The sequence below is a fragment of the Crinia signifera genome, chromosome 1, assembly GCF_055691185.1.
Source record: "Crinia signifera chromosome 1, ASM5569118v1, whole genome shotgun sequence".
NCBI lineage: Eukaryota > Metazoa > Chordata > Amphibia > Anura > Myobatrachidae > Crinia > Crinia signifera.
Genome location: NC_139217.1, coordinates 110,186,058 through 110,208,692, shown reverse-complemented (window position 1 = coordinate 110,208,692; position 22,635 = coordinate 110,186,058). Strand labels below are relative to the sequence as shown.

At 41.8% G+C, this 22,635-nt stretch overlaps 1 protein-coding gene across 3 annotated transcripts in view; it reads left to right on the top strand.

Annotated features, from left to right (window-relative positions):
• The window catches only part of NR3C2 (nuclear receptor subfamily 3 group C member 2), a 288,702-nt gene that overhangs the window by 254,140 nt on the left and 11,927 nt on the right, over positions 1 to 22,635 (top strand). For all 3 annotated transcript variants that reach the window (XM_083171448.1, XM_083171434.1, XM_083171441.1), the window contains exons 7-8: positions 1,779 to 1,909; positions 7,226 to 7,383. In XM_083171448.1, coding sequence (XP_083027574.1) covers positions 1,779 to 1,909; positions 7,226 to 7,383 — 289 coding nt within the window. The remainder of the gene's footprint in view (positions 1 to 1,778; positions 1,910 to 7,225; positions 7,384 to 22,635) is intronic.

Below are 22,635 nucleotides of genomic sequence, written 5' to 3'. Positions count from 1 at the left end.
CTACATCAGCTAACGACGGACCCTGAATATGCCCCTATGTGGGCAAATTAGTGCAGTTTTTTTGGCTAACCAAAAAAAAGGCACTTAATTGAATACCATCCTATACCTTTCAAAAACCATGGATAAATGTGTTTTTAAAAACAGCAACAGTAGCCTTTACCGCTACCAAGATATGTTCCAGGGCCATATTAGAAATGGTTTATTTTCTTTTTCACACACACACATATAGATCAGTACGTGTCACAAAAAACCTGCGTTATAAATTTATTTATTTAATTTTATTAATGTTCTTTATGCATACTGAGTAGTACACATTGGCAAAGTTGACCATTGTGTGCTAATTTTCATCTGACATTTTTTTTAAACAACACTAATGGGACCTACACACGTAGCGAATTAGGGGCATTTTCTAAACCTTCTCAATAGATGGCTTACAAAATGCCCCTACATTGCTCCTTGTGTAGGGGCCATAATAATAGTGATGTGTGACCCTGCCAACAGCGTCGAAACGTGGGGCATGGCCTCTTGGGAACGCTGCTAGTATAGACATGCCCCACATAAGCGGCCTTATCAAAGTTGGGAGGTATGATATCGCCCAGCAATTACTGTCCAGCATGCTGAATCGGTCAGGGCCAGTGTTCTCCTCTGAGCACACTGGCCCTTACAGATCATTTAGCACACAGTGCCTACAAATTACTGTGTGCTGAGTGATCTAGCATCATTTAGCATATCTCCACGTGTGTAGGCCCCTTTACAATAACTGTGCTTTAAAGGACTTTAACCTTTAACACAATTGTGCCTAGCAAAGGAAAATTTGTAAGGTGATCCTTCTATGCTATCAGTTACTGTAGGTAATTATTTGCATGCATACTGTACAAACATACTCACAATGCACATGGTTTATACCGGACACATACAGTAGCTGCTTGGGCACTACGTTTTACTATAAACTTTAAGATCCAAAAATGATGAAAGAGAATTTGCTATTTATTTCAAGAAATAAACAAGGGGAAATAGCTTTTATAGACTGGTAGATGTAATGCAAGGTAAATGCCAACATAGATGTGCAGCACTGTAGAGAATAATGTACATACTGTACTGGGGAATTAAAAAGCGGCTTTCTGGCATGACATCCCATTGCAATATTTATTTAAAGTCATTGTGTGGTCTGTGGTGATATCTCTGTGTCATGCAGTAAAACGCTTTGCCCTTTCTTCCTTTAGAAACCAAACAAGATAATTCATAGAGCCCTTTCCAGTTCAATATAGATTTTATGACTGGAGTTCCTCCCGCTATGAATTTGAGAGCAGCACACTACAGTTCATGTACAATATTGTTTTTGAAGCAAACCATAAACCACTTCCTTATATAAATTAATGAAAATGTATATATATTTTTTATTTTAATATTAGGACTTAACGTCTAACTTTCTTGATCAACGGTGAAACTTTGAGAGCTCATCCTACCCTGGTTTAGGTAGCGCACAGCTATGAGACTGAGTATTATTGTATTTATATGGTGTTATTCTTAGTACCATGTATAATATGGGTGAAACATAACCTAGGAATATGTTCTGGAATATAACAGGATGAAAACTGATCTTTCATTATTATTCTTGGAGATGTGAAATTATCAGTTACTAGTATATTTGAATATGTCTTTGTCTACTTTGGAACTAAACTTGCCCTTCTTTGTCTACATACAGTATGCATACTTTATATGTCATTTTTGGTGCAGCTTTGTTTACATCAATTTTTTTATTCTATTTTACTTTGCAGAGAAAGGATGCGCCAGTCTGCCATGTACGAGCTGTGCCAAAGTATGCAGCATATAAGTCTAGAGTTTAACCGTTTGCAGCTTACCTTTGAGGAATACTCGATAATGAAAGTTTTGCTGCTGCTAAGCACAGGTAAATTAAATTTAATTGCTATCCTACAATGCACAGTTATTTTATTGTAACTATTCTATCCTCCCCCTGTGGGCCATAATCACACTCTCTGAAAGCTTTTCAGCTGCATTTGACTATTTAAAAGTAAGCGGAGTGAAGCACCCAGCTAGCACATGTGCCTGATACAGCCAAGTTTGCAGATTCAAAGCCCACGTCTTATTTTTTGGAGCGCCTTGCAATTTATTTCTTTTAAATATTTTTCTTGATCTAGAACTTTGGTGATGCTGGCACTGGGGAGGCAGAGCTTCAACTGTCATTCTCCAGTATACTGCAGAGATTTGACTATAAAAATTATTGGAAAACAGAAGTAATCTATAACTTAAAAATATCATCTTGGTATTGTGATCATTTTTATATTCAGAACAAATTTGCAATCCTGAGCTGGAAATACAGGGACTGTGGGGTCTATTTACTATACTTTGGTGATGGATGTCTATTTACTAAGCCTTGGGGAGAGAGAAAGTTGAAGGAGATGGTGCTAGCGAATTGGCCCCAACGGCCATTTTACAGGATGTTAGAAAAAGTACAGTTTGGAGGTTGGTGCTTTATCTCTCGCCAAGGCTTTGTAAATAGACCAATGTATCTGGCTTTAATACAAGCCAGGAACTTCCCAACCATTGACCTCACACCATCTCCCTGAGCTAAAAGATGAGAGGTGTTTGCATTTTTTTCAATCCCGGGATTGAAAAATGCTCAATCCCGGGATTGACTTCCCTAAAAAAAAATGCCCTGCATGTTTACTTACATGGAGCCCGGTGGGTGGCTGGGTATGGTGATGTTGCCGGGTGGGGTCGCCGGAAGGGTGGGCGGGGAGCCAGGAGGGGTCTCAGGGAGCAAGGAGCCGGGTGGGTAAGCAGGAGCAGGCAGGAAGCCGGGTGGGGGAGAGAGTTCTTTGTGAGCGGGGTGGGTAGGCATGGTCTCCGGGAGCCAGCCAGCAGCACGTTCAGGACACTTCTTGGCTGTCTGTGCGGCCTGCACAGCGTGACCTATGACCTCGCCACGCTGCGCAGGGCCGCACTGCCGGGTACAGGGGAAGTCGGGCAGTATCTGAGGGATGCTCAGACGCTGTCCGACATTAGACTGTGCATTCTAATCCCGAAATCCTGGGATTGGATACATCAATCCCGGGATTGAAATCCCAGTGTTTTGGGGGCGAAATCCTGGGATCCCGTCAATGTCGGCATTGGCCATCCTACTTATGCGGGAGGCATGTACACTGGATTTGATGTCACAGCCCCAATGCCGGATTGGTGGGCCTGGCAAAATAGTTAAGGTGGATGAAAGCTTATTTGTACAGTGAAAAAATCATGTTGGACACGTCATGCCTCAACAGCGGCTGTTTGGTGGCATATCCCGTGAGATAGGTGAATGTTTTGTAACACCTGTGGCCAGCCGTGACACCAGCACCCTGATGTCCGCCATCCAGACGAATATTGAACCGGGTACCACTTTATACTCTGACTGTTGGCGCGTGTACAACACTCAACAACTTGAACAGGCGGGTTACCATCATGCGCGCGTCAACCACTGCTACAATTTCCTGGACCCAGACACTGGGGGTCATACCCAAAACATTGAAAGGCTCTGGGGGTCATGCAAGTGGAGGGACAAGAGACACAGGGGCACTGCGTGCCAATGCCTTGACTTCTACCTGCAGGAGTTTATTTGGCGCAAAACACTTGGAGCACAGAACGCTTTCCTGCGCATTTTACATGCACTAACTTTGATCCCAGCCGACAAATCAACCGACACAAATGCTGACGCAGCTGCATCAACATTAGCTGCATTTGAAGGCATTGCAGAAAGTGAAGAATGTTTTCTTTATTGTTCACTAAAATCCAGTTACAAGTTAACACATGTCGTCATTACTGTTTCAGATATATGATATGCCAGGTGTGACTGGCATATCCACTATCCACGCCAACCCGAAGCGTGGCGAGCACAATGCATTACGCGTCCTCCCGACCTGTTCATTCCCCCACTATCCACGTTGTCGTGGAGTTGAATTTATAAAGTGTGGCAAGCATAGCGAGCCACCGAGCCCGAAGCATGGAGAGCGCACGCAGACTATATTTGAAGTAATCGGAGTCCCCTTGCATTGCTTCAGGCACTTTATAAAATCAACTCCACGCCGACGTTGGGCTACGATGACGTCACTTAGGCTTCCGACGTGAAACTACACAATTACTATATGCCCTTTAGTAGCACCTGTTACAATCGCAATAGTCCTGTTAAGAAGCAGGCTCCAAGAACTTTTACTGATGAATGTAGACAATAGCAATATAGAAAAAATGTATATTCCTGCTTGATGAAAAGTACAATCAGAAGGCTTGCTTCTGTAAGTATACACTGACCCATTGTATGCAGTGGACCTTTAGTTTGCTCCGACAATGTAGGTGGCTATAAAGTTTTATATCACAAAGGAGTGAAATATGATTGTTGACATCACACATATCTTCTAATAAGTTTACCTTCAATGTATCACATACTGTACTTCCAAACCCATCTGGTATTTTTGATCCATTGTATGGTTGTGGTAAATAATTCCAATTAGAGAATCTTGGCAGTTCTCCATAATGCTACATTTTAAGTTATTTCCGTAGGTTTGTAGAGTTTATTTTACTTTTCATTCTAACCAATGTTGTTGCAACATTTGATAAAAAAAAAAAATGGTTGGAAAAGCAGCAAGAATGTTTCTGTAACAGAGGGGTAACATAAGGAACACTTTTGGGTCCTATTGATGTTTACAATTCAGTTGATCATTAAGAGTTTTTTTTTTTATGGGGGGTTTTTCCTGTCTGTTTTCTATATTTACTGATTTATATTTTGAGTCTCGTAACTGACAGATATATAAATCTAGAGTTAAAGCCTTAATTTAGTTTATAACAAAAATAAGCTACGTGAGTGTGCCTGTCTTTCTATCTCTCTGGAAACACTTGGGTCAGATTCAATTAGCCAAGGGGCTTACTGCATGGCTGTAGCTGTACGCTTACTGTACTTTGCTTATGTCTGTCTTCCACGTCCCATCTGTACTCTGCCTTTCTAAGTAAGGGAAGGTCATAATAATAATATGCAAGTATAAAGGTGCCCGTACACATGTCCAATTTGGCCCAAATCCGACAGTTCGAGACAATATATTGGTGAAATTAGGAGGTCCGATTTGATGCGCATTCTCGTGTGCATCCGATAATAGCCTGGAAATCTCATGTGCAGCAGGTAAGAGGATTTTGACTCAGATCAGAACAGAAACATCTCAGGAGTATCGCACCCGTATAGTATCGCTTCAAATTTCCTTTGAATTCCCCCAGCAGCTCCCTGAGAGTCCTTTTTACATGCGATAAACCTTGTGCGATTTATCAGATTTTAAAAAAAATGGCACATCAAGTGCCTAGTCGGAGTTAGCCCTGCCGGGGGAGTTCAAGGGCAAAACAGGTCCGACTTGTGCCTTTGACAAGTCGGACCTGTGTATGGTCACCTTAACTCTTTTTTGTTTTTGTGCCCAAGCTCTGTATGGAAATGTGTTTTTACACAAAAAAAAATTATTCCATCTTTACATTTTCCTCTTAGACAAATGGGTATCCAGGTAGCAGCTAGTCAGTAGGTTAACACCAGACAGTAGAAGGGGTCAATAGGTAGGCCTTTTCAACCTGTCAACTGAAGACCATGTCAACCACTTAACTGTTGATCTTTTGACCTTGAAAATCTGGTGTTGATCTGTTAACTGTTTCTACTGTTAATTTTTTAATCCACACCCATACAAATTAAGTATTCTATATTTATAGAGAGATTTTAGTTAAAGGTCCATACACATTGGGTAAAGACACCCAGTGTGTATGCGCCTTAACAGTGGGCTTTACCACACAGCTTTCTCTGCCAGGTAAATGGTCGGCGCTATCCCACTTGTCCCCAGGGCTGTATTTGAATTGGATTTCTTCTCACCTCTACAGGGTGCAGGCAGAAACCTGCATTAAGTGCATCTTCCAGGCTAGTCACAGGCTGCTAATTGAATAGCTCTACACAGATAATTAAATTCCCCTCCTTGACTTATGCTGAAAGCTTGTTTCACAAATGTTTTCTTTTACTTATGTCAATAGCTGTAGCTGTTTACATATGGGAATCAAAACCTATTACATAGTTACATAGTAGGTAAGGCTGAAAAAAGACTTGCGTCCATCTAGTTCAACCTGGTATAGATATCCATTGCTGATTTGGTAGGTTCTGGTATTTTACAGACAAATTATATTTCTTATTTGTACCCATGGATGTTTTTCTCAAGTAAATGTTTGTCCAACTTTGCCTTGAACGCATTTAATGAGCCAGCCGTTACCACCTCTCTGGGAAGAGAGTTCCAGAGTTTGACTGTTCTGACCATAAAGAAATTCTTTCTACTAGCTGAATTAAATCTTTTTTCATCTAATCTATACTCATGCCCTCGTGTCCTAGATTCCTGTCTAGTAGAAAATAGGGTGTGTGACAGTTCCTTATATTGGCCCTTGATATACTTGTACATGTTGAGCATGTCCCCCCTTAAACGTCTCTTTTCTAATGTAAATAGTCCCAAATTGCTTAATCTCTCCCCGTAGCTTAAATTCTCCATTCCCCTAATAAGCTTTGTTGCTCGCCTTTGGACTTTTTCTAAATCTATGATGTCCTTTTTATAGTGTGGGGCCCAGAACTGTACTCCGTACTCTATTGATTTGGTGATCACAATAAAGCAGTGGTTCACAAACTTTTTTGAATCCCGGCACTCTAGAGAATCAACAATTTTCATGGCACCCCTTTTAACAATATTAATTTACGTAATTTTTTGTTTTTATGTCATTTTTAGGTTCAATTATTTGGTGAGGGACGGGATTCACTTGTTTGTCCACATAAATTATGATTTGAAGCCACAAGCACTGGTTTGACCATAAATAATTTTAGTTGGTCTTGGACCACCAACCCAAGGCACACCTGCAAGTGTCCTGAGGCACCCCAAGGTGCCACGGCACGCAGTTTGAGTACCACTACAATGAAGTGATCATTACCTACAGTAAATCTATATGAAAATGTGTGATTGCATTTTATGGAGAGAGATCTGTAAGGTGCATGGTTACATTCCATGGGAACACATTACGGTGTCACAGTATGATAAATGACAGAGCAGCATATTGCTGGTCTTTGTCTCATGGTGACATATATGGTACTTTATCGAACTTTTAATTGGTTTACAGTATGAATGAATACTTAACCTTTAGCTCATTTGGTTATTTTTGTTTTTTTTTCTTTTCAACCAAGTACCTAAAGATGGACTTAGATGCCAAGCTGCATTTGAAGAAATGAGAGTGAACTACATTAAAGAACTGAGGAAAATATTAATGAAGAGTCCCCACAGTGCTGGACAGAGCTGGCAGCGATATTTCCACTTAACTAAACTCCTGGACTCCATTCATGATGTAAGTATAGTGGAGACAGCCTGGAGGATAGTCTGGGTGTGTCACGCTCATGATGGTAGCATTAAAGTGACAGCCTGACTAGTGAAGAGGAAAGGGGGGCTGCGTCTGACATGACTCAGCCAGGGAAGACACAACACACCTAGTATCATCTCATGAAAGCAACTTGCTTTGTGTTAAATTGGAATTTGTGTATTACAGGGTAATTGACCCTCTACTGTACAGGTTCTTAAACTCGGTACTCAGGACCCCCACACAGTGTACCAGGTCTCCTCACAGAATCACAAGAGAAATTATAAACTCCACCTGTGGATCTTTTAAAATGTGTGTGCACCTGCCGGGTGCAAAAACCTGTGCAATTGTTGGGTGACCTGGAAAACATGAACTGTGTGGGGTCTTGAGGACCGAGTTTGAAAACACCTGCTCTAGTGTAAGTTTTGTGACTGAGACCACCTGCTTCTAGATGGTCACAGAACTCCTTAGTGGCTTCTAATATACTTCATTTTGTGTCTTGTGTTTTACCCTAGTAAGTTTACTTAAAGATCCTGCTTTTTTATATAGATGTTGTTTGGAGAAAGGCCCATACTGTATTTATTGCAGTGGGAATCACTGGAGTACCGAGGCACTATATATTGAGCGCACCAGCCTGCTTGGGATGTATATAGGGCCTGATTCAGATTTGATCGCTGCTCTGAAAAAGTGCAGAGCCCTGCGATCAGATAGCCGCCACCCCACTAGAGTGAACGCCTGCCCAATCCAAGACTGCAAATGGTTTGCAAAAATAGTGCTGATCGGCGATTTAGCTGCAAATCCATTCCCAACTTACTCACCAGTGCACATTAAAGAAGGAGTTTGCTTTTACACATCAACCAGAATCACCCCCTCAGTGTGATGGATAATCGGCACATATCACTTTCCAGCAAACCACTCTTGAACTACTATTGCAAAGATTGTAGGCTACCACACTGTGCGGCTCATTTATCATCGAGTGATAGTAATTGTGAGTGATAAAACACTGTGTATAATAAACGCTGCTCCAGCCAATCCGCTCCCAACTGACCATTATTATCATGAGTTGATAAATGAGCCCCATATTTTCTATTTACAAATTTTTGTCTAAACTTTGAATTCCATGTCTTGGAATGTGCTGTGTTGATCCCAGAAGTGGATGGATCTGGACTTTTCCTTGTTTTGTAAATTACATCAATATTTTTGGCTGCATTTTCCCTTTAATGCATATCACACTCTATTTTAGAATGTTCAGTGACCAGTTCGTGCAGTTAAGACCCAGAAAAGTGCTTCACGGGGTGTGCACTGTCCCATTGCTGAGGACCAGCATTGCCAGGCCTTCCCCTAAGCATTCACTGAGCTGAGTATTAGAAACACTACAGTATTGTTACTCCTATGCCTTCCGATGTTTTGTTGGATAGGTTAAATCACCTTAATTCAGGAGTCACATGTGTTTCTCATACTGGAGTAACTTTATTTGTATTGTGCATACTTCTATTTGTGGAAACATGATGGCTGTAGATCACTTTTGCTTGAACTTTTTGCAAATGCAAATTTGCAGCCTGAAGAACAGGGGTTGGAAATGTCTGTGATGGCAGTTCAGTAAGTGTAAAATGGAGGATGTTCCTCCTGGTGCTATAAAAATGTGCCCTGCACTTACCCGTCTGTCTTGCCACTATGCATACAGTGCAGCTGTTGGTTCACGCTTTTAATAATAATATATATTCTCTTGCTTCAGACCCAAACTTCTAATTAAAATCCAAAAATGTAATATAATACAGAGCATGATAAAATATTAAAACCAAATGAAATTTAAGCTCCAGCACATCTTTTATTAAAAAAAAAAGTATTAATTTCTGTGCGCCCCTTGGGTCCTCTCATAGTTATTACAGATGACATCAGCATTCTTTATGGGTGACCTAATGTGTCCAATGTTGCCACACCCATTGTCATTGGCTGAGCAAGCTGACATTCTATACTTCTTGGTGACAAACATCTGAGGAAGGGAACAATGATTTTATTGAGAGCTCTTATTATGGGTATTGTTGAGTTTGATTATTTCTGTCTGTTAATTAGAAATATATATGTGCATGTCTATCTCTATAAAGATTTAATATGTGTATATATAGATAAAAAGATGGAGACTGACTCGCATTAATAAAAAAATACAAATAGCGTACGGGTGCCTTCCAGCAATAAACCAATATTACACAGCCATCAAATGGCGGCGCTTAAAGACTAGATGGCCCTGCACCCCAAACGGTATATAGCAGCTGGTCCATGTGCCAGAATCAGTATTATCCTAAAGGCAGCGATGGAAGACAAACAGCAATCATGGTGTGAGATGTGTAACGGTGTAACAATGAGATGTGTAACGATGTTGTGTATACTGCATGTATGGATGTTTTATTGCTGCATTTCTGTAAATAGATAAGGAATTCCGTAATTGTAAACTTCTGTTCAAGTTATTGCAGTGAGTAGTAAAGCGAAAATGGAAACTACCTTCTTAGAGAATGGAAAGGATTATAGTTTGACTGCGCTACCTTCACTCCTTATCACTCTTTCTGGTCATTGCCAAGTTAAATTCATGCGCTAAGACCTTTTATTTCCTTTTCCGTATTTCTAATTCTTTTTTTATTTTCCTTGAATGCAGTTTAACGTTTATGAGAGGTAAAAAAATAAAGCCCAGCACGTTGGTAATCTATATCTTGGAGCAGACACAAGTGATCTGTGTCTATCTTGCTGAAGCAATATGTGGTCACTTTATTTGATGCTGAGCTCAACTTCTGACTGTACTGAGGCTTGTTATATTGCTGCTGGCATGCAGAAATACCTCTGACTTCAATGTGTGTTCATTATTTATGTCTCCTACACGATCATAGGGTGAGAGGAGTGCACTTCAGGACATGCTGTAGCGCTACAGCTTGGTGTTGTTTAAAGAACTTACTGTACATATGGAATAATTTTCCTGAAGTATTTTCTGCTCCTCTTCACAGTGGGAGGAAGAAAAACATGATTCCCCTGGCAATCAGATTTTGTTAAAAGCACATCTTCCTTATACAATGCCAGAGCCAGGCACACAGCCTATTGGATTATGTTGTGTGACAACTTTGTCAGTACTACCCAGAGATTCCTGGGCTCTGCTCCTTATTTCTTTATTTTTTATATTATTATGTATTTACCTCACGGTTTTCATGTGCGTTGCATTGGCAAACACTGGATTTTTACAGTGGGGTTTCCTATATCTCTCTCTCGTATATCATCTATATATATGTTTAGTATCCGTGAGTCTCTGAAACACTGCCATCTGCTGGCAGAGAGTGAAACTACATCTCTTTCTCACACATGCACAAACACAGAAGGTAGCAGACTAGCTTTCGCTCTGAGCGGGCCCCCATTTGGATATGGTTCAATAAATGCACTTGTTCCTTTGGAATGCTTTCCTGTATTTATGGAGATGATGGCTTTTTGTACTCCGATCTTGAAAAAGGCCCAATTCCTGACTGAAACTTCAATGAAAATTCTGGAGAATTTTAGCCTTTTAAACTTTGATTAACCAATAGTTCTTTTGGACTATATTTCTCTGGATCCACATCCACCTTGGAGCACCCCAAAATTTACTATAGAGAAGATATGAGTACGAACGAACAGTAGAACAATATACTTATACATAAACAATATATATATATATAATCTAACACACAAATGCCCACACACCCACATCTTTCACAACATAATTTATTAAAGAGGTATAACCCCCCTGACATGTGAGTCAGACACATATCTGCATAGTGCAGACCCGGCCAGCTTCAAAAACTCCCGAGCCTCTCACATCCCCATGGTACAGTAACTTAATCTTCCTAAGAAGAGCTCCCCCTACTGTACACTCAGCCAGCCTCATTGTAAAAGTATTAAGGCGGCAGCTGCCGTGCTATGCACACGGCAGCAGCCTGCGGAGCATCTCTGTGTGCAATAAATATCGGACAGCTGTACACAGAATCATCATTCAGGGGGGTACTTCCAGGTACTTGGAACCCCTCCCCCCTATGTATGCGATATACATGCTTTGAACACTGACCATATATGCAAGTATCCTTACTGTCCAGGCATGTTACTGTACACATGATCCCACAGCATCCAATGACCTTCTTATGCTGGGTACACACCAGGACAACTAGGGCCCGATCCCCACAATCTAGATCCAATTCCGATCAATTGGATGTAGATTGTGTGCTGATTGGGCCCTTTTCTGACCTGCTGTGGACCGATACCGATCCGATGCGCGGTCCCGCGGGTCGGTCGTTATTGAGATCCTACCTGCTGCAGGTAGGATCTCAATGACGACCATACAGCCGGGTGCGGGTCGCCATCGGATCGGACCCGCTCACGGTGCACATCGTGAGCGGGTCGTTTCCCCCCCCCCCCCCCCCGCGCGCGTCACCGTGAGCGGGTCGGACGAGACACCGATGACCCGCTCACGATGTGCATCGTGAGCGGGTCGTCCTGGTGTGTACCCTACATAAGTCCTCCAGCTACTATGTGATCACAGGATGGCAGATCTAGTTTAAATGCCTGTTAATCACTCTGCAAATGTGCGTGTGCTAATGCTGTAAATAATAAAACTGTATACATGGCCCAGTCCTTACATAAATGTCAGAGTATAGCAACAACATCATACTACAGAGTTCAAACTTTTACATTTCAACTCTATCCACCATGTGGTGCTATCAGCTGCAATGTTTTGGAGCCCAGCAATCTGGTAAACGCCACCCTGCCGCTGTGTCAGTCTCCCAGAAAACGATGCGTCCCCGCCCCATACAACCATCAATCACGCAAGCTCCCGTACGATGGCTTACTGTCAAAATGTGCAGTCATCACAGCCCTGCTTTCCAGCCTGAATTGGGCCCTAAGCCATGGGAATAGATAACTGGATCATCTCATTGGACACAATCGGTGTACAGTATTTGGTACTTTGAATGTTGTAATGTAAACAGCAAGGTGGAACAGATGAGTTAAATTAAGTACTTTATGGCATTGCATCAGTTTGCAAGTTATTTTTGAGTACAGTACTTGCATTCATCACTTTGGACAATTGCCAAAGCTGCACATGCAAATTCCACACAAGCTGCAAGCGAATCAATTCTATTCCTAGGCTATGCGATATGTGGATATTACTTGCGTCTTATCTGTCTGTTTATTTAAGCTCTGAATAGCAACGGTCTGAGTATATTACCACCATTATTACTGCTTATTTGTAAAGCACCATGGTGATGCACAGAGCAGGGTAGTGAGTTAAGAGTAAATAAGTGTAAAATAAAATGACATGCTGTATATGGACATGTTGGGTGCAGATGTAAAATGTGTAAGAGGCAATATGCAGGGGATAGAAATACATCAGATAAGAAAAGATTGCAGAGTTTGGCATAGCAGGTAATCTGTACCAGTGAGAGAAGGAAACTTAATCTGTTGGTTCTCTTTAGTTTGCCTTAAGAAATATACATTTTCTGAGAGTGTTTAATGATTTGGGAGATGGGGGAGTCTGATAAGACATGGTAAGGATTATCATAATATGATTGGGGAATGGGACCAAGCCTGGCAGGACCAATAGAAGGAAAGAGGCATAGGTCAGAAGCAGATCATAGTCTCGCGTTTTTCAGTTGAGGGTTGAGCTATAGGAGGAGTGACATTAAGTGGCATTCTAAGATAGGGTGAGGATGTTGTATTCATGAAAGTATGGTTAGCTAGGCCATAGCTTCCAAAGCTCTGTCCTCGAAGAAGCACAATAGCTTCAGTTAGTTTCTGCACAGATGGTGTATAATCAAACTGACTGAGGTACAGTACTTTACAAAAGCATGGATATCCTTAAAACCTGGACTGCAGGAGGACTGCATTTGAAACCACTGAGCTGGGGATTTACAAAAGTGAGAGAGAGCGCCAAATGGACCAGATGTGTAAATGTAGGTGTCTGGTCAGTAATGGGGAGCATAATCTTTACAATTCTGGTTTTTAACACTAAATGCAAAGCAGTTAATGGACCTAATATTTGAAGTAGTGCAGAGTTTAAGTGCAAAGTGCTTTGGTTTTGTCCGAGTTTACTTAGATCAGAGTTTCCAAAACTCTGTCCTTACACAGGTCACGTTTTTACAGGTGCACTGTATCACCTACTGTCACATTGCAAAAATCCACAGATGACCTGGAAAACATGAGCTGTTAGGGGACCTGGAGGACAGTTTGGGAACCACCGGCCTAGATCTTAAATCGCATATAAAGATGGATACCTATGCGCTGCTTTCTGGAATTACTACTGAAACCTAGACCAGTGGCGGATAAACATTTGTGGAACCATGAACTTTGAACCGTTATGGGGGACCAGCAACATCCAACCATATCCAAATGTCTGTTTCTCACAGCAACCATACCTTCTAACATGAACATTTCCAGGGGGATCAATATGCTCTGTTCCTGGACCTCCATGCCCGTGGCAATTGCAGAGGTGGGGCTTCAGGAAGGTCGTGCAAAAATAATCACATCCTACAGCAAGAAACATGCTTAAAATGTGTTCTCGCTAGTTTATTATATTAATCGCACATCATGTGACATCAATGTTTTTTTAGGTGCACCAGTTTATTTACCCCTGTTTTTTTTTTTTTTTCCCAGGCCTATTATTACTCATCCCAACTCCGCCAATCAGTTGGTGTTAACTTTTGCTCCTCCAAAAATGCCTCTGTCTAGCTTCACAAAACAATGGTTTTTGAGAGAGAAATTGGTGCTGCATCTGGCTCATTGTTTTACACACACTGATTGTACCAAGTATATTGTGGCTAAGCAGTCTTCCCTAATATCAGCATTCACATGTCCATCTGGGGGTAAATTTACTTAAGCTTTTAAAAATGAGAGGAGGTGATGTTGCTGGCCACTTGGTGCCCTGGTCCTCCAGCTGAATGTACTATTAATTAGTACCGGTTGCCTTGTATTTAATATGAATGAAGAAGGTCAGATGTTATAAAGAACATAAAGCAATTACGGTTTGCAATGTAACAAATCTCTGGTTGAGGGTAGATTGACAGTTGACAATAGCTGCTTTTATCTTGTATGGAAAATCTTTTTAGCACTCATTGGGGATCTTAAAAAAATAAATTGCTGTTTAGATATCAATATTTTGACATTTAATAGATAAAGTGAAAACCATTGTGAATGCAAGAGATAGCTGTACATAATCTGTGATTTACAAGTGGAAACAATAATATAAAAAAAAAGTGGAGCGCTGACTAACCATTGGAGTAATTGACTGCAGTGAATGGATTAGTCGTAGCTAGGCAACCCCAAAAGAAAAAGCGGCAGGTGGCTGCTTTGCAGAGCAGCCGCCAGGTGGAGGCAGTCAGCAGGTGTTATATCGGGCACCTGAGTTTCTAGTGTGCCTGCCGGGAGCGTTCGTTGGGAGGCAGAGGGTTCCAGCGGTGGAGGTACGGCCTGCGCAGCATGACCTATGACCAAGTCACGCTGCACAGGGATGAGATGGGCATGCACAACTTTTTGTTTTGCCTACTTGTTAATGAACTCTGTAACTTGGCACTGCAGATCTTTTGTGGCATAATATAAATTATCATTATACACTTGTCAATTTTAAACTGGGATATTTACCCTTGTACAGTATTCTATACAGTATGTGTAAATAAAGGTCCATATACACAATGGGCGATTTTGCGATGATGGGGAAAATCGCTGGGCTGAAAAACTGCTCCGTGCACACATACGGAGCGTTTTTCTCCCGTTTTAGTGATTTTTCCCAGCATGGACGACTTTCTATAGCAGGACGCTATGGAAAGCCGTCCACTGCGCCGCTCATCTGGCAATACCTGCAGGTGAGCGGCTGGGCCAGCGGGAGCGAGCATCAGTGCTCACTGTCCATCGCTGTGCCTGTACACACTGGGCGACCTTCAAGTCGAAAGAAGCTCAGATGAGTAAATTGAGCTGCTTTCAGCTCAGTCGCCCACTATGTGTATGGACCTTTAGAATGGTATGGAAACATAATCCACTGCATGTTACATTAATCTGTTCTCTCAGTACATAGTGCTATTTACAGATTAGTGAAATTAACTGTTGTGATTACAGTGTGTGTTATTGCATTGTCAGGTGTTGTACACAGTACAAGGATCATTAGCGTGTTGTCAAAATACAGTCTGTAACGTCTAGGCATAATTTATGTGACTTTTAGAGCATTTCAGGGTAGCAAATCCTGGCAGCAGCATTTAATGCAGTGACTGTTCCGTTACCTTCATCTTACTTCTCAATCATCCCCACGATTATGAAAGCATTATCTAAATTTACTAGAGAGCTCTTTGTGGTAGTATTCCAAATTCTCCCATTTGTGTTATCCCTCTTCTTGAATCAAATAGTAAGTAAATACTTTGATGTTAAAGACTATAAAATATCTAATAAAGTCCTTTCCACTCTGACCATGCCTACATGCAGCATTGCACAATTGGTTACATATATGAAATACATATATTTATAAATTGTAGTGTTCATTCTAGCACCCGTCACTTTGAACACACATGCAGTTCCTCTTCCCTGCCTGGGGTGTCGCTCTCTGCTGTAGTGCTTCTAGCAAAGTGTGGTCTGTATATCAGCACTGATATTCAAACCAGACCTGTGCTAGAAACACCACAGCAGATAGCGACACCCCAGGCAGGGAACAGGAACTTCATGGGGTTTCAAAGATGGTGGGTGCTAGAATGAACGCTACATTAGATAGACAAACTCATCAGAGGGAACTGGTTACAGCAGAATAATTTGCTGGTTATTAGGTATAATTAAAGGGCCCAAAAACAGATAAAATGTTGAGAAATAAACTACACATGTATTCTTTGATCGTAATTAAACTATGGCAGATGTGTTTGCATGACCAAATCAATGCAGTTTTGTGCAAATTTGGGATACGGGCCTTGGGATGTTGTGCCTTTGCCAGCTTTTAAATGCTGTTGCTAAAGCAATTTGCACCCTTCCCCCGCAAATTATTTCCTATTTTGTATCTACTTTATAGAGAACACGACCAGATGGTCCAAGGTCCTGATCTCGGAGAGTTTATTGTATGTTATATTATTTTTCCTATTTATAAACAATTTCTTATCCTACCATTGTGTAGTCTCAAATTCTTCTATGTTACCCAACAAATAAATAGGAAGCGAGATGGACCACTTTATTTCTAGAGTGATAAATAGGTTAAAGAATTCTAAATATATTACTGTGGCTTCATTTAAACCTCAAACATTAATATATTTCTAAAAGATAGGGCATCACTGACGGTGTAACGATTAGCATTACTGCCTCACAGCACTGCGGTCATGGTCTCGATTCCCACCAGTTCCCTAACTCTGCAGATTTTTTATATTCTCTCCGTGTTTGCGTGGGTTTACTCCGAGTACTCCGGTTTCCTCCCACATTCCAAAAATATACTGGTAGGTCAAATGGCTTTCAACAAAATTAATCCTAGAATGTCTGTGTGCGCGTGTACATGTGGTAGGGAATATAAATTGTAAGCTCCACTGGGGCAGGGACTGAAGTGAATGTTCAACTATATGCTGTAAAGTTATATAAGAAACTGTTAATAAATAAATAAAAGATAGCAATAAATAGGGCCAAAGCAAAAAGCTATCGGAATTACATTTGTGAAAGTCACATCCAAACCCCTTGAAAGCCTTTTGAAAATCTGACATTGAATAGCAAAAAAACAATATTTTATCATTAGACAAATTTGAAAGTTGGACCATTCCAAGGTGGAAAGAGATTTGACAACTGGAACATATTTGAAAGTCGGAAACACAGGGATTGAATAGTTAGCTTCAAAAAGTAATAAAATGGGGAGTGATAAACAGCCAGCCAATCAGCTCCTAACTGTCGGGTTACACTGCCTTGGTTTAAAAAAAAAACAGGTAGGAGCTCACAGGCTGTTTGTTTATCACTCTCCTCTTTAAAGGTGTGTAGACACGGGACTCGCATCTCACGGCATGCTAGGGGGGCACAATTTACACTATATAGTGCAGATCTGCGCTATATAGTGTTGCCTGCCATCTCTATCTGGCTGCCGTTTTGCGCTCACACGGGAGCGCGCATCAGCAGCGCATCGGGCTCGCAAGCCCTAAAAAAGCATGCGATTTGCATGCGATATGGCTTCCGATGTTCATTATATCAGGAACATCGGAAGCCATATCTTACCCCCTACACACTATAACACTTTTTAAAGCTTGATACATCTGGCCCACAGATGCATTCAGCAGTGCCATTTTGTTAACCTGTGTCCCTTGTGTCTGATGCAAACACATTTTATTTTTGTGACATCGTTGTTTTTGTTGTTACAAAGCTTTGCAGCTATATCATACCACTGTAAAACATACAGTTAAACACGGGAAGTTGTGTAGGAATGTCACAAAATGTTTGCCTCCCAGATGACCTTAAGAAAATGCCATATTTCCTACTATTTCCCTTAAGTGCTGTAGAGCAGATAACAAACAGACTGAATTAACCATAAATAAATGACTGCCTTTAGACTTAGAAGATTATTATAAGGAGGCACCTTTAGCACTGTTGTCATATAAATAGAGAGAGAAGATATCAAAATAATCCATCCTCACTGAAAGGAATGGAGAAGAAAAGCTTGCTTGGCATATTGTATGTTTACAGAAAGCGTGAGTGATTCACACTTCCTGTTCGTGAGAGAGGTAGATTTGTTAAGAGATAATAATTAGTTATTTGTGACTGGTGTGTGGTAATGAAAGTAGTGCTTCTATTATGTAACCTTTCCAGCTACCCACTTTAAGTGCAAAACCCTTTTGTAAGTCAGAATGACAAAAGTGAGATGAAGATGATCGTTTATTACATAACTATGTAGGAAATAATTGCAAAGCTAAAGTTACTTATGAACTCATTTATGTAGTGAATAAAATGGCCGTGTCATTGCTTAGCATTTCTCCATAAGCTAACACTGCCTCAGAATGGCATTGTGTGTTTTAGCAATACTGTACAGTAGGTACCAAAGCTGGAGTGTTTCTTTTTTTGGTGGGGGGTGGGGTCCCATACCTCCCAACATGACCCTTTCCAGGAGGGACACAGTGCTCTGCTCCTGGACTTTCCTCTTAATCTGCCTGTGGAGTGTGGCTGGATGCATTGCAAACAAATTGCAATGCTTGCTGCTTCCTGCTCGCAGGCTTCTTTTAGAAAATGACAGGAGAGGACTGGCTGCAGCGTTATCACCTTCCTCTTATCACTTCTCCAGGCATAATACATCTGTCCCTTTGTTTGCTATGTCAGTTCTGACCTGACTTGGGCTGCATGGTCAGGGCCGGATTAACAATGGGCCTGATGGAGCTACAGCTCCAGGCCCACTCTCCAAATAGGCCCATTTTGTAGATGATGGCCAGGGCTTTCCAACGAGCCCAGCCCCGCGACGCAAACCGGAGATACCGCCAGGCAAACCTGGAACGTTTTCCCCATAAGATAACATGGGATCCGCTAATTCCGACCTCCACCCAGTTCCAATGGCTGCCAGTTCCCCCTCCGTCATCACAGAATCTCAAAGTTGATCTCAGTCGAACCCAAATCACTGGGCCTTCAATCTGATGCCTGGTCCATATGGGTTCATTGGTCCTAGAGATATTGCGGTTAAACCAATTTTTTTTTTTTTTTCATTTCTGAAATGTAATTTCATGGCTGTTCATGTTTGAGGACAGATTTCTCTGGAACCAAATGGCCCAGTTTCACGGGTCCAAAATCATTCGAAGCCTATATGTAAATAGTGAAATTGTGAATTGTTTTGTTACTTGGAGCCTGCAACTTCCCCCCTCCACTAATTAGCCTGTTGAGGAATTTGTGCAAACACCAGCCCCTCCCCCTGTACCAGCTGACCCAAACTTTCCTTTAATATTGGAAATGTTTGCAAGCCTGCTTTAAAGGCTTTGCCTGCTCTTAGCCTGCATCGTAAGCATGGCAACAGAAGCATGAGTTTGACTGGAGTTTGGACTGGATTTGGACTTACACCCGCACATGGCATCATTTTATTTTTCACCAATTACCATCTCTCTCAGCCTCTAAGCCGATGAAAGCTATGTATTTTCTTTGTTTACTGTCTCTTTACAATGATTTGTACCATGTACCTCCGTAACCACTGTTTGCAAAGCCTGTATGCTGTACCATCACTAGTTGCACACCCGTTGAACAACAAGCTGGCAGGGTGTGCCAGCTTTGGAAGAAAAGTGCTACAACCAGTCGAACTCATGCTTCAGTTGCCATGAAAATAATATTATTACTGCTGCCTTTGAGCAGCATGATCAAGATGGCGCCGCTGATGGCTGCCTAGGAGCTGTGCAGCTCAGCCAAATATGTTCCATGTGTGATAACTGTACTGTCTCTCTGCTTGTATTGTTACCTACCTGGCTGTTTCTGTGACCAGTGGCGCCGCTGATGGCTGCCTAGGCGCTGTTCAGCTCGGTGGGTATGTGCTCCCTATGTGATAACTGTACTTAATGTTACCTTCCTGGCTGTTGCAGCGACCAGTGGCGCCGCTGATGGCTGCCTAGGCGCTGTGCAGCTCGGTGGGTATGTGCTCCCTATGTGATAACTGTACTTAATGTTACCTTCCTGGCTGTTGCAGCGACCAGTGGCGCCGCTGATGGCTGCCTAGGCACTGTGCAGCTCGGTGGGTATGTGCTCCCTATGTGATAACTGTACTTAATGTTACCTTCCTGGCTGTTGCAGCGACCAGTGGCGCCGCTGATGGCTGCCTAGGCGCTGTGCAGCTCGACGGGTATGTGTTCCCCACATGTAATGTCTTAATGTAATATATGTAATGCCTTCACCCCCCCACCTTCATCCCTGCTTGATGCTGCACTGTAAATCCACAAAAAATTCCTAGTGTGCGCAAGCATACATGGCCAATAAAGTTGATTCTGATTCTGATTCTGAAATGAGTCAGTTGGTTCCGAAGATATAGCTGGTTGTTTAAAGGGGGGCGGGGTTGGTTTTCTCTCCCCCTCACACCAGAAAATGCAGGGACTAGGCTGGTGGAAAAGGGGCCAGTCCGGAAATGTCCCTGCATGATCCTGGGACCATATTCCCGGGTAAGTCCCTGCATTTTCTGGTCTGAAAGGGGTATTATTTCAAATAGCCGGGACACGCAGTGCTCTGAATACAGCCGGGCAGCCCCCTGCTCTCTGCCCAGCTGTCAATGGCTGTCATTTCTGCAAGGCGGCGACTGTCTCCCAGTTACCACGAGCATGTATTCCCCCTTGGCAATGAACATGTAATCCCACATTGCAATGAGCATGTTAACCCTGGAAATGAATATGTAGGTAAGAAACACTTATGTAGCATAATTTTTAATAGGCATTATGGTGTTTGGCATAATACGTAATGAAGATTATGGTGTGTGCTTTAACATGTAATGGGCATTATGGTGAAAATTTGGCGCGCAATGCCCATAATTATGAAGCATATTGTGCATTATTGCTCAATCTGTTTGGTATAGTGCAGGCATGTCCAAACTATAGCCCTCCAGCTATAGTGAAACTACAAGTCCCATCATGCATTGCCACAGTTTTGCTATTAGATCATTCTAAAACTATGACAAGGCATGCTGGGATGTGTAGTTTCACAACAGCTGGAGGGCCACTGTGTGGACATGCCTGGTATAGTGTGTATTTTGGCTCAATCAATGTGGCAAAATGTGAATTTTGACTCAATCCGTGTGCCATAGTGTGAATTCCATGAGGCATAATGTGTAAGAAGTACAGTATAAGGGGGTTACTATTGTGTTGCCTGATTTGTATAAGGGGTATATGGTGTGGTAAACTTAGGTGACCACATAAAAGGTGCTGAAATGTTGTCTACCAAGTTTCGGATTTCAGTATTTTTTTTTATGACTGGAGTGCCGCCTCACCCCGCAAGTATCTTAGGATATCGGCATCCTGCGGGTGCACCCACCAATATATCTCCCTGCCTTTTTCTTATGCCAACCCCCTGCCTTTTCCAGGCATATATAATTAGATGAAAGTATTTACACAAATACAGACACACACCCATGAGCAGACCACCCAAACAGAACACTGGTCACGCCACCCACATTATTAGGTGCTGGCCACAACCCCTATTATTGCACATAATAGGCCCGTGATCATTTTCAGCTCCGGGCCCATTTAGACCTTAATCTGGCTCTGTGCATGGTATCTTTGCTAGGAAAAGCATCAAATAGACCCATTTGCTGGGTTTTGTTTTCAAAATAATTGTTACATTTCTATAAGAAAACATCTATTACAGTGGAACCTATACTGTTCCAAACATAAACATCTGGCACCTGTATGGATCTGCATGGTTTCAACAGTCACATATTATGTTAAAGGAAGCATAGTAAAAAAAAAACTAGCTAGAGCAGCCAGTAAGAGAGCCTCCTGCACAGTCACCACCTAGGGGTCTATGTAAAGGACAATGTTTAAACATCTGTTGCTGAAATCAAAATTGTTTGTGTAGAATACATTGTTGCTACTCATACCTGTTGCTGACATGTGAGTAGCTCCAAGGTTTTGAACTCTAAATCAAAACTCCCATTTAAATAAAACCAAAAAATACTACAGTAATTGTAATTCAGGCAACGATTCATTCATTAGCCCTATCGCATCACCCGAACTGTAAGTTATTGGCTTGGTGTTCATATTGCCCACAATTTGTTGCTAAAGGCTATTGTAGGAAAATATAAAATGGACCTTTCTTCTATAAAACATCCCAATCTACTAGAGGGGGTATTTCTAGATGGTATCAACACCTGATTGAGGCCAAATGGAGAGGGTTGTTTCCTTCACAGTCTAAATGGGAATTTGACCTCCCTAATGAATTTACTGAAACAATTTGGAAAGACATCTTAAAATCTTGTTTTAAAATCTCCAAATGTAGAACTCATTCTGAGATGTACTTCAAGTTAGTACATAGAGTTTACTTCACTCCGGTAGGACTCATAAGATCTGGCCTGAGACTTCTCCTTATTGTTGGAGGAAATGTGGAATGTGGGAGACATACTTCATAATTTTTTGGCGGTGCCCATTAATGCAGCCTCTTTGGCGGTGCCCATTAGTGCAGCCTCTTTGGCAAGAGGTTTTTTCTCTAATTTCCAAGGTGGTGGGAGTGAATCTCCCGGTAAATCCCCTTTTAGTTTTAGTTTTTTATTACCCCAATAAAATGTCAAGGGGGGACAGATATCTTATG